This window comes from Anopheles ziemanni, chromosome 3 (assembly GCF_943734765.1).
Source record: "Anopheles ziemanni chromosome 3, idAnoZiCoDA_A2_x.2, whole genome shotgun sequence".
Taxonomy (NCBI): Eukaryota; Metazoa; Arthropoda; class Insecta; order Diptera; family Culicidae; genus Anopheles; species Anopheles ziemanni.
Window position 1 is genome coordinate 27170371 of NC_080706.1, and position 12465 is coordinate 27182835.

Sequence of the window (12465 nt, forward strand, 5' to 3'; positions counted from 1 at the left end):
TAGTTTCAAATGCAACGATTCAGACAGCTGTTCATATTCAAATCAGGGGTCGGCAAACTAATGTTATTGAAAGAGTCTTAATTTATGAAATGTCCATTAATGCAAAAGTGAAAAAGTCGAACAAATATTCAACCCGTTCATCCAATTTTGAAAATAAAGTTGACGTCTTGAATGTGTTGAAATTGTCGATTTTTTTTAAGTTACAAAATAAACATAGAAATCACGCGATAATATTGAGACTGCTGTTTTACAACATTAGTTTTCAAATGTTCAACACCAAAGAATATTATTATTCGCAGCTTTACTAGAATACCCGACCCGACCAAGCAAATATGGTACACATGTTACACTTTTCGAATGCCACGACCAACTCTTCTCTTTATTTCTTTACATAGTCCTCCCGTTTTGTTCCTTATCTGTATGAAACACTTTTCAAGATACAGTTGACTCTCGATAATTCGAAGTTGGAGGGACCCAGAAAACAGTTCGATTTATCGAGACTTCGAATTATCAAGAGTGGTAGGAAATAAGCGGCTACGGTTGCTGAGTTATGAACTGGAAATAAGTATGCGTGTATTGATTTACGCTATGCCTTTACCCACCTTTTACGTTAACTGTTTTTTCTTCACTTTTCTTTGTGCACCTTAATACAAAACATGTGTGCCCCAAATATGTCCGTCCACCCGTCTACAACATGTAGTCTAATTCGGACGAAAATCTTCGCCCCCATTCAACAGAGTGTTACAGGGCACCCGCAATGTACGCGTTCTATCACGTTTCAACTTGCTCAGAACTTCGAATTGTTGCGAGTTGAGTGGATACAGCATGGTCTAATGTAATACTCGTATCCAGCATGGTCTAATGTAATGTGTAGTCATTAACCGTGGGATACAGCTTCGAATTACCGCGTAAAGAGCAACCTAGCTTCGAATTTTACTTCGCTTTATCGAGTGTACCAAATCGTATTGTTTTTATTCGATATAGTGAGAGTTTTCCAAGGGACTACGGATATACTTCGAATTATCAAGAGTTTCGAATTATCGAACGTTTGAATTAGCGAGAGTCGACTGTACATTCAATTTATTTCTTTCGACGCAATTCATAAACTTAAAAATATAATAATTGTCATCATCAGGCGGCGGGAGCCGCCCTCTCTTTACTCTCAGTAGTAGCCAAAATTGCCATATCCACCATACTGCTGTGCCTGCTGCTGGGGATTGTTTCCTCCAAACATTTGACCTCCAGGGTACATAAACTGCTGCCCGAAGGACTGTCCCCCCATCGGTACTCCTTGCGGTGGGCCTTGTGGGCCTCCGTACGGACCCATCGATTGCATGGACAGTCCTTGGGGGCCTTGCGGGCGTGGTTGCATTTGTGCCATCTGACCAGGGTAGACCTGGTTGGAGGAACCAGCAAGGGAACCAATCGTCGTTATCGGATTGGCGTAATCCATTCCGCCACCTCCGCCGGCCGATTTCGATCCTCCGGCATTCGCGTTGCTGCTATTGGCATCAGAAACGGACTTTTGCAGCGATTCCATTAAGTTCGCGATCAAATTCTGCGTGTCGGAGAGTGAAACTGAGGCCGACCCGCTAGCGGGATCGTTAGCGGTGCCCCTGGAATGGGACTGGTTCGAGCTTGTATCGTGCACGTCTAGCGACGACTTCGATTGCGGGTGCGCAACGTTCGAGACGTTCTTGGAGGCCGCACGCAGTATATCGTCGTAGCTGTAATCGTCCTCGTCCTCAGAATCGACAAGAAGTTTGTTGCCCTTCGGCTGCTGAAGTTCTTTCTGCCTGTTCGCTCCCATTTGTGGTGCTTGCTGGTGTTGTTTCGGTTGTTGCTGCTTATGCTGTTGTGGATTTTGCTGCGAGTGTTGCTGCTGTTGTTGCTGCTGCTGTTGCACCTGCTTCTGCTGCTGCTGCTGCTGTTTCTGCTGCTGTGGTTGTTGCTGATGTTGGTTGTTAAAATTCGGTTGATGTTTAATGATCGCAGAGGTCATTTGCTGCTGGTTACGAGCAACATTCGTCCCCATTGATGAAGCACCTCGGAATGTTTCGAAACCATCATCGTCATCCTGATCTCTGTAGCTATGTCTTTCGTCATCCTCCGAAGGATCTTGATCGTAGTCACGACTATTCTGCCCGTTCAATCCATCGAAATCGACGTAACGCCGCAGTCGCTCCACGCGGTCCGGTTCGGTTCGTTCAAGCTTCCGGAGGTATGATATTAGATGCATCTGCTCTTCGTTCGATAGCTCCTTGAAGCTCTGCAGGAGTGTCTGCAGGTCGGAATCACTCAAATTTTCAAGCCCTCCAGTCGACGATGATGCCATGGCGGCGGGTGGTGCCGTTTCACGGGCTTTCGTACCCGCACCAAGACCAGCGACACCACGGAAGTCATTTATCTCCGTTCGCCGTGGAACAGGCACATCCATTCGGGCGCGGTCTAAACTTCCCGACTTGGGCATTTCCTTCAACTCGGCAGGGAGATGAGTTACTGGAGTAGCAACAGGAACAGAAACAGGAACGGCAGTAGCTGCAACGGCAGCCACAGACGGAAGGGCGGCTAGATAGGCCTTTGTGGTAATAGTGCTATTCCTCTCGCGCGACATCTTCTCCATGGCAATGTAAACATTTATCAACTGCTCCAGCTCCTCGGTGGTGAAATCCACCTTACCTTGCGCCACGAGCGCCTTTGCCAGCTGTTCCGCAATGGCAATTTTGTCGAGTCCAACCGCACTCGGCGTCGACGGTGCCACGGGGGCGGGAACGTTTCCATCGCTGAACGCCAGCGAATCGCGAGATACTTCCTCTTCCACCGGTTTGCTAACCGGTTCCCGCTTTGAAGCCTCGTGTAGAAGGCGCGCAATATTACATACGGCTTTCTTGATCGGAGCTATCTTCGGAGGATCGATCGTCTCAGCCATCATGTGACCCTTCAGCTTCTCTTTCACCGTCTCCAGAAACATGCAGTTATCCTCGTTCAGCAGCAAATCGTCGGCCGAATTGGCCTTCACTTTTTCCAGGGCGAGCGCTTTCGCCATCAGATCGATCACCTTCGGCCCGAGACTGCCGAGGTACTCTTCGAACGCCGTCAGCAGCCGACAGACGGCGATGAAATTTAGCGGTACATTTTCCGTGTCGAATTCCGTGCGCACAAACACCTTCTTGTTCGGGCCATAGTAGTTCTTAGCCCAAGCATCATAATCAACCCGCTCGGGGGGTCGGCTATCAGCAACACTACCACTGGATCTATCACGGTCCATCGGAGGAGGAGCATAACGGCGACTAGAAGAACCACGTGAAAAACCGTCCATAGCGTCATCACTGATTGGACTGCGCGAACGGCGCGACCGGGAGTTGGATTCGCGACGAGTTCTTTCCCATCGTTTCTCTTCACCTCGTCCCCCGCTGCGGGGCTTGGCCCTGCTGGACATCGGTTGACCACCCTTATAATCATCCACCTCTTCGTCGGAATTTACGTCGATCAGCACCGTCGTCAGCGGTGCATCGGGTTTGGGGTCGTTCGAACGGGATCGCTTACTGTTCCCGGGTGGCACCCGTACAGCATACTGTTCCCGCAGCTCGTCCGTCCGCTCTTCGCCATCCGCCGGGAGCTGCATCTTGGTGCGAATTTCCACCTTTTTGCGTTCCACTTCCTCATCGTGCAGCTCCTTCATACGCTTCGTCCAAAACTCGATCCACTCCGGTTTGAAGTTATGCTTCTGTGGATCCTTCTTCTCAGCCTGCAACTCCTTGTACCGTCGGTTCCAAAACTTTTTCCACTCCTCCGAGTAGAGCGGATGCTTTTCCGGGTTCTTCTCGTACTCCTTCAGCTGCTTCGTCAACTGTCCGACCGCCAACTCGACCGAGCACCGATACTTTTCCCACTTGTACCGTTCGTGTGCGATTGCGGCCGACTGCAGGGAAAGTTCACGTGGTGTTGGAAGGATTTGTGTTTTCCTCGATGATCGCTCGATGCCGCCACCCTCTCCGCGTCGATAATCAACACGATTGCCCGAAATAACGTACCGATCATCCACTGGCACCCCTGAACGCCCACCGTTCAGCGGGCTCCGTTTACGCAACCGGCCCCGTTCCGGTCCGTCATTATCCCCGCTAGAAGAAATGCTCATCACCGAGTTGGCGCTACTGATGCTCGAGATCGAATCGAGACTACCGCGCTCGTTTCGATTCCGGTAGCGTTTCGGTGCCCCCGGTCCGTGTGCCTGTCCCTTGTCGTGGGTCTGCTCCGAGCGATCTTCCGCATTGGCCAGATCCTCTAGTACCTTATGATCAAGCACTTCGACAAACTTTTTCCCCGTACGCTCGTCAAAGTGAGTGCCGAACGTAATCTCTTGGATGTACTTAACCTGGTTACGCTCAAAGTCACTTCGTTCGTATACCTGCGGTGTCAACCTGCCGTGGTGATCCTCGATCGCTTCACATACGGTTTGAACCACCCGCGAAAACACCTGTGCTCCGTTTTCCGTCTTGCTGTGGCGGTACGGAGCGAGCACATTCCGGACGGTCGGATAGTGTTTCTGAAGATACTTGAGCCGATGCTGCAAGCTGATCAGGTGGGTCGTTATGTCACCCTCGTTGCTGTCGTTGATGTTGCAGAGCGTACAGCTGTAGACCGGATTGTCGGTGGAACTTCCTTCGGTTAACTCAACCATATATTCCAAGCCCACCAGCGGCCCATTTCGGTAGGCGTCCAAAATTCCCTGCACTCGAGCGACCGGTTTCGATGAGTCGTCTTCGTTCCCACCCTGATCGATTGCATCTCCCGAGGCGGAGTTATCACCGGACACACTGGAACCAGACGCGGTACCTACAACGGCAATGCGAAAGGAGTTTATTTCCCTGCGAAGATAAGGACCCACACGTTTCCGTGGTCATACCTTTCACCAGCGGTTTAGCCACCAGTGCCGCACGGTACTGCTCAGCATCAAACACCGTCACGTTCAACCGGGCCTGGTGCTTGCGACCGGCCATATGAATCTGCAGCATTCGCTCACCATGCAGACACACGACGCCACAGATATGGCAACTGTACCCAAACAAGAGATCCTTATTGCGCGGAATCCGGCTAAACACGCGTCCTTCGGTTCCATCGGAGAGCTTAACGGTGGAATTGAGTACGTGGTTTTCGATCTCCAATTCAAACTGAAACGAAATATTGTGATAAAAAGAATATAGAGAAAAAGATAAGATCTTTAGTCATTACAGAGAGTACAAAGGTTTACAGCGTTCGCGAACAGTAATCGGAGCTATTTGAACTGCACTTAAGACATTTTCTTCACTGGCTGAAAGAGCTTATAACTTCAACAGTGCTGGAATATGAATTCGAGCCTTCGCGAACTAAACAACTTTCACACACATCACTCGATTGTATAGACACTTGCTTTGATATTTCACTACGATCCGCGGTATCGGGTTTTCATTTACCCGATCACGTCGGCACAGAGAAATGGTACGTACTTTTATTTCGCACGTGTGTACTTGATGAACTTACCTTCGTGCGGGCAATATTATCACCCGGTGTTATCACTTCATCATCATTTCGGCGTTCGAGATCCATCGCCGCGAATGATCGTTAGTTGGAATACTTGCAGATGGTATCCAAAATCTCTCCTTTCGATGACTCCGGGTTGCGCAGTGTTCTTGGTGCTGTCGCTTCCCCGGTTTAGAAGAGAGAACGCTAACGCGATGCTAGAGAAACGGTTTTCGGTTCACCCTTACGTTAATCCCGTGAGAACAACAGTTTTGGGATTGAATAAAAATGTCGCTTTTATAATACTTGCGGCTCACTGACACTGATCATGTTGTTCGCAGAGTATGGCAAACGGAATAAACAGTAATATCATAATCCGCCAAGTATAGTTCTCATTAACAACACACTTTTTTCCAGACGACACTGAAAAGCACCCAAACAACCTTTGACAGAGGAACGTTCCGGTGTCCTTTGACCGTAACTATAGGTAAGATTGTGCAAACAGAACGCACCGAACGCGCTTCGCGAGTTTGTGCACTGTTTCGTGACAAGATCTGAAAGGAACAAGTGAAAGAAGGAATACGATTACTAAGGATACACCTTGTTGCTCGATTATCCGGGGATCGTTGAATTTGATTGGACTGCCGGACGGAACACCACAATCTGCTCAATCTATGATTTTGCAAGACGACTGTTCATTAATTTAAGGAGAACAAACGGTTATAAGTAGCAATAAAATGTATTCAGAGTATTGAAAAATCGAACAGGATGTGCCGGAGCTCCAATAACAAAGAAAGATTGATCCAGGGATACAGGCCTAAAACACTTTACTTACCTGGTTGAAGTAGGCTAGTGGGGATAAGAGCAAGAGAAACTTGTTCGATGTACTTCAACTTACACAGTTTACAATTGGCATCCAAATGTTTTGCGGTGAATCAAGCTAACCAATTTTAGCCGATCCTTTTGCTAGGAGTGAAACTTTCAGTTTTCATAAATAGATCGGTGTGTTGAGTTCCGTGTGTTAAGTACATCCGTAGTCTTGAACCACCGAATTAACAACATTTTCCCAACAGCATCTGCTGTTTAACACTGTTGAGTAGTTCTTGTTTTATGCCAGGTTTAATGTTGTCGTTACATTGTGGAGTAATTGGTATGAAACAGGAACCAAGTTATCTGTTACACTCAAAACTTTCACTAAGTGACGAGTCCCTATCATCAAAAGGATTTTCCTCTATTCAATTGATCGAACCATTTTTGTCTTCAACAATGATTGACAGCTTTCTTTGCACAAGATAAACGATAAAAAAATTATTTTAAAGTTGCACGAAATCTGCTAAAATATGTTTCGTAAAACTTCAACAAATTAATAAAATAGTTTGGATGACTATGCTTCTTTTGATAATTCATAAGAACACAGTGTTGACAGTATATAACACGAAACCATTTTCCGTAAAGAAAAGTTTGTTGCGTACCGTTTTGTTAAGCGTAGGGATCACGTTATCACCATAAACCCTATGAAAGAAAATAATACAAACTTTAAAAAATAAAGACGACATCAAACTCAACAACCCGAATAGGCAATGATGTTTTGTTCGCGCTGATGCTGCGTAGTCCCGCAGATCGGACGGAGGATCAATATCGTTGATTAATTAAAATCTTGTTGCGACTTGCTTGACAGAGTTTCACTTCAGCACCACTAGATTTGAGTAGGAGTTTTTGCAAAAGAATTCTTCATATTGAACGCATTGCATTTCTTCTAGCGGTGTCCGCCATGTTTGTCGATGCTGCCGCAAAAGATGCGGATGGTTTTCATCGAGCAAGAAACGAATCAATTCCGAAATAATTACCCGAGACAGTGACACATCGAAAGAAGCTAAAGACTAGATAACAAAATGCATATTGTCTTACCTACGATTTTAGTGGGAATCTATCGTTTTTTCATCAATTTGTATCACTTTTGCACTAGCAGTATTGTTGCCTTTTGCTGCTTCGAGGATTATTGTTTGACAGATGCGAGAAAAGCAATAAAAATGCCGTTATGTCACATTTTTCCAAGGAGATCCATTTGGAGGTAGCTTTCACAAAGTTCCGTCCTTTTACTCAAGGCGAAGTGTGGATTTTTGTCCAATCCAAAATCTAACAAAAATCTTAATTTTAAATCAATTACTCCCATATTAGGTAAACACAATCCGAGTGAAATAAATATTTTAGTTTGAATTAAAATGGAACAACATTTACACTGGCCACCCTGTATTTGACATACGAACATCTGTCGACTACCCTGCTGGAAAGCTGTCAAAATTTTTCAGAGGCGTCTGTTTTGCTACACGAAACTGTGCAAATTAGTTAAATATTCTTTCTCAATATCGTTTGAGGCAAACTAGTTTACCTGTAGCTTGAAAGCAGAGGTGCAGAGGTACCAAATTAGTAAGAAAGGTGTCCTCCAGAAACGGTGGCATGTGGAGAATCGATCATGTTCCGTGACGTCGTGTGAAGAGTTGTTCAGTTGTATAAGAAATGTGCTGAGGACCATATCGTAGCAGAAAGTGTGGTAAAAAACAATGACCGAGCGATGGAACCTTACCAGTGCGTTGAGAAGTGGGTTAGGAGCTAGTAACGTGATCGGTGGCGGAAGTAGCAATGGAGGCAGCAACGGTATCGGCAACAACGGATCGGCAGGCTTTGCTGGTAACAGCATGGGGGGCGACGGTGGCAGCGGAACCACGACGTTCAGTACATCCAACGGCGAATCCGGCATACTTCGAAAAACTGGCCACTACCATCTGCACGGCGGCAACCCCGAAAACTTCAGCGATCTGCTCGTGTTCGGATACTCGTGCAAGGTCTTCCGTGACGACGAAAGGGCCCGGTTCATCGATCAGGGCCGTCATCTGATACCGTGGATGGGCGACAATCAGTTGAAGATAGACAGGTTAATAGCTCCTTTCTCTACCTTCTATACTATTTTCTTTCTGCTCAACCTTAACTTGACAAATATCAGAAAACGTTTGTACCAGCCGATACCAAAGCAACAGGCTCCAGACTTCCAACAGCAGCCGCACCTGCCACAGCTACGTGAAGATGATCACTCTCCATGAGGGAAAGGATTCCGTTGATGCATTCAATAAACCCAACAACATACCCGCCCGAAGGCTCAGTAGACTTGCACTCTGTGTGGACCATCTTCTTGGCGCATGCAAGCTTCGCTCCATCATCGTTAGAGGATTCGATGTGAGCAAAAGCGACACAGCCCCCCAGTGATGGGAGGCTACAGATCACGGTGGTCCGTCCGAAACCCAGTCAAGCTTACTTTAAACAATGCTGGACACAAACATAATGGACACTGTCTTCCGGAAACTGTTCCACAAACGCCGGCCCCCGTACGTGCGGGGGGAAGGAAACCAGTTCGGTGAAACCGTACGTTACACATTCATTTTTAGGTCTCTATAATCAAACCAAACTCAACCCGACTAGTGCTCGAAGCGGCAGTGGTATGTATAAACATCAAATTGTGGTAATATTGATACTTCTCTAAATGTTTAATTTATATCTCAACATTTTTTTCTCTATTTCTCTACTCTTCTTCTTGTGTTGTAAGCCAAACATTTGACCAAAAAAAAAAAGAATATGTCACATACATGAGACACAAACTCTTCCTGCCATCGACGACCTCAAAACCCCTGGACAGAACGAATGCCGCTTGGCTAGAGAGAACCTTGAGCTAAACTCCTCAGTGGTGGTCCTTGGTAGAAAGTACGCAATCATCCGGTTTTATTTGGTATTGGCTATCGAAGAACCACCACCCGGGAGGCCGCGAACGGGGTTTTCTTTAGGTTTACTTTATTCTTTCGTTTTATCATATCCAACTCGATCTTTTTGTGTCCGATGGCCGATTTGCTCAACAATCCCTGGCAGCGGATTTTACTGAGGACTCCAACGTCCTTCTCCTAAAAACATAAAAGAACCCTTTGACAAAAGCCCAAATAGGCAAAGATACAAGAAAACAAGAGATCAAATAATCATACCACACACGTTCGCACCAATGAATGGGCAAGGGAAGACCGAACCGTTTCTAATCGGGTGTTCTTTTTGTCTGTTTTCTTTCTTTCTCTTTTTCTATTTTGTCACTCCCGCTTACGACGCATCGGTTTCCTTTGGGGTCTGTCTCGGTGATGTCCCAATCGAGAAGATATGATGCCCGAGGTGCATTACATGAACTGGCGTCGTACGAACCGCCGTCGGGTGGTTATCACGATCGTCTGGAGGGGCTTACGAGTGCCGAGCAGAAGGCAGAACAGCTCTGCGAAGAGGAACGCTACTACAGCCTGTACAACAACGAGGTGGAGGAAGAGTACTACCAAGGTAAGCTACTGGTTCTGGTATTGCTTGCTAGAATAATACTATAAAAAAGTAATATTTTCTTCGAAACAAATACTTTCAGAAGAGGCACTAAAGCGACAGGCAATGTTGGGCAATCAGGTACCGTTCAACTATGATGCTCCACCTCCGCAGGACGGTGCCATCGTGGCCACGGTTGAAGATCGCACGGCAAACAGTACTGACGCAGAGCAGGACGATAATCCGTACGAGCCACCAAAGAACTTCGAAATTCCGGCCGACATTCAGCTGCCGGAGACGATGAAAGAGCACGCGATCATCGAGAAGACGGCCAAATTTATCGCCTCCCAGGACGCCCAAATGGAGATCCTGCTGAAGACGAAGCAATCCAACAATCCACAGTTCGAGTTTCTCACTCAAGGTGCGCGCTTGTTTCGTTACTATCGGCACGTCTTGCTTGCGTTCCGTACGAACCAGTATCCGTCCGAAGCGGAGGAACCGCCGGGTGGCGAGAATGGTGCAGCAGGTGAAGTGGATGATGCGGCGGCTGCTCCTCCGACCGAGATCCGTCCGAAGATTGTCGTACCGGCAATCAAGTACAAACCATCGGTGGATTGTGCGTACACCCAGTTGATAAGTAAAATAACGGGCGCTCCGATACCGACGATCGTGGCCGACGAAGAAGTGGACAATCACGCGGAGGCACCAGTAAGCGCACAGCAGCTTACTTCGCTCAACACCGAGTTCGATTATTACCCGGAAAGCTCGACCAACTCGTCCGCTTCGGTCGAGGTGAAAAAGGTGTCCACCGGGTTGGCCGGATTGGTGCAGTACGATTCCGAAAGCGGTGGTAGCGACGACGAGTCTCAGGATGACAGTGACAAAGCGAAAAATGATGCTGAAAAGCAGACGAAGAAGGATACTGGTCCATTCGAAGGACTTGTACCGCCGGTTACCATCCAGCACGTGATTGATCGGACGGCCATATATGTGGCTAAAAATGGGTACAGCTTCGAGGAAGCGCTTCGCATCAAGAATGACCCACGGTTTGTGTTTCTCAACCGAGCGCACGAGTACTACCCGTACTACGCATACCTCGTGCGCCAGCGGATGACGGGTGGTGGAGACGAGCTCACCCGATCGCAGCCACCACCGTCTTCGGCACCTTCACCACCTTCCCCGACCAAGGTAACGATCCGGATGGAAACAGAAAACGGTACGGTGGTGGAAACGACACCAAGCCTCGGGATAAAAGCGGTCCATACGGCGGTACCGAAAGTGGTGCCAGTACCGATCACGAACATCCAACATCAGAAACTTGGTGCCCCGGTTAGTTTTTCGCTCGTTGTGCGAAAAGCGAAGGATGATGGCGGATCGGCGAAGGCTATGCCGGGTTTGGGAGGTAGCGATGATGAAGAGGACGCGAACGATGAAAAAGTGGAAGAGGATCTGAAAAAGCTTCAACCGGGCGAGGTAAGTGAATGTCCGACGAGTGACGTACACATTGAAAGTGGCGTTGCAAGTAAGGACAATCCACCATCGAGGGATGTAACTACGGACGACATTGCGAGCGAATTGTTGGACGAAACGGTCGAGGCTTTGGAAATCAGTTCACTTCCCGTCGTCGCAGATGTACCTACCGCAACAGAACCGATCGTTTCGAAGGAAAAGCAAGCGGAACGCAAGAAGCGTGCAAATATGTTTATCAATCTGATCAAAAATCAACCTAAGGGAGCTGGTGGAGATTCTACCGTCGATGAAAAGAAGATACTCGGGGAAGAGAAGTCTGGCGCAGTGGATGGCGATAGCAACAGTGAGCCGGAGGAAGGATCAATCCATTCGGTACACTCGACGAGTCCTTCACCAAGGGGAAATGAGAAAATGCCCTTCTCAGGACCAACCTCAGGAAGCTGCCCAACGACAACCGTGATTGACGACGATGACGATGATGCTAATGATGACGACGACGACGACGATGTGGTGCTGGTGAGTGAAACGCGACCCGCTCCGGAGCGATCGAAATCGCGACGGTCACGGTCCAGAACCAAACACGACGCGAGCGAGCGAAGGATGAAGAAGAAAAAATCGAAAAGTCGCCACCGTTCCGCACGGGGGAAGAAAAAGTCGAAGAAAAAGTCTGCCACCCGATCGCGCTCGGTTTCTCGCTCGCAATCCCGGTCGCGCAGTCGCAAACGGCGCAGTCGAAGTCGGCAGGAAGGCAAACGAGCTAGAAGTCGGAGTTCCAGCAGTAGTACCACGGAAAGTCCCAGCAGCCAACGATCAAAGCGCCGACGATCAGTAAGTCGACCCAGTAGTCGTACGAAACGGACCACCAAGCGATCGAAGCGCACATCCCGCAGCCGTTCGAGAACGCCAGAAGTGAGACGCAGGTCAGTCAATCGGGAACCATCGGGGGAGAGGAAACGCCGTAAGGATAGTCGTCGTTCGCGGGAACCGAGCCAAACGAAGAAACGAAAGCGCCGCTCGCGGAGCCGCTCGTCAAGGAGGAAAATCGACAGTGATACAGAAAACCGGCAACATCGAAAGCATCGGAGAGGTACAGCGGATCGGCACGACGGTTACGAGGCACGGTATCCACCGACCAGAGGGCGATACTGGGATTGTTGA

General features: G+C 48.2%; 2 protein-coding genes across 2 annotated transcripts; one reads left to right on the forward strand and one right to left on the reverse strand.

Moving 5' to 3' along the window:
• Window positions 1–1107: 1107 nt before the first annotated feature.
• LOC131286041 (uncharacterized protein CG7065-like) lies at window positions 1108–5766 on the reverse strand. The gene is made up of 3 exons (XM_058314902.1): window positions 5521–5766; window positions 4907–5171; window positions 1108–4836 (listed from the first exon to the last, which is right to left on the reverse strand). Exons 1-3 carry the CDS (start codon window positions 5584–5586, stop codon window positions 1163–1165), a joined length of 4005 nt encoding a protein of 1334 aa, XP_058170885.1. The 5' UTR covers window positions 5587–5766; the 3' UTR covers window positions 1108–1162.
• Window positions 5767–7866: 2100 nt separating this feature from the next.
• LOC131284448 (protein suppressor of white apricot) lies at window positions 7867–12465 on the forward strand. Its single transcript, XM_058313307.1, has 3 exons — window positions 7867–8431; window positions 9689–9861; window positions 9941–12465. The coding sequence occupies exons 1-3, from the start codon at window positions 8061–8063 to the stop codon at window positions 12463–12465; spliced, it is 3069 nt and encodes a 1022-aa protein (XP_058169290.1). The 5' UTR covers window positions 7867–8060.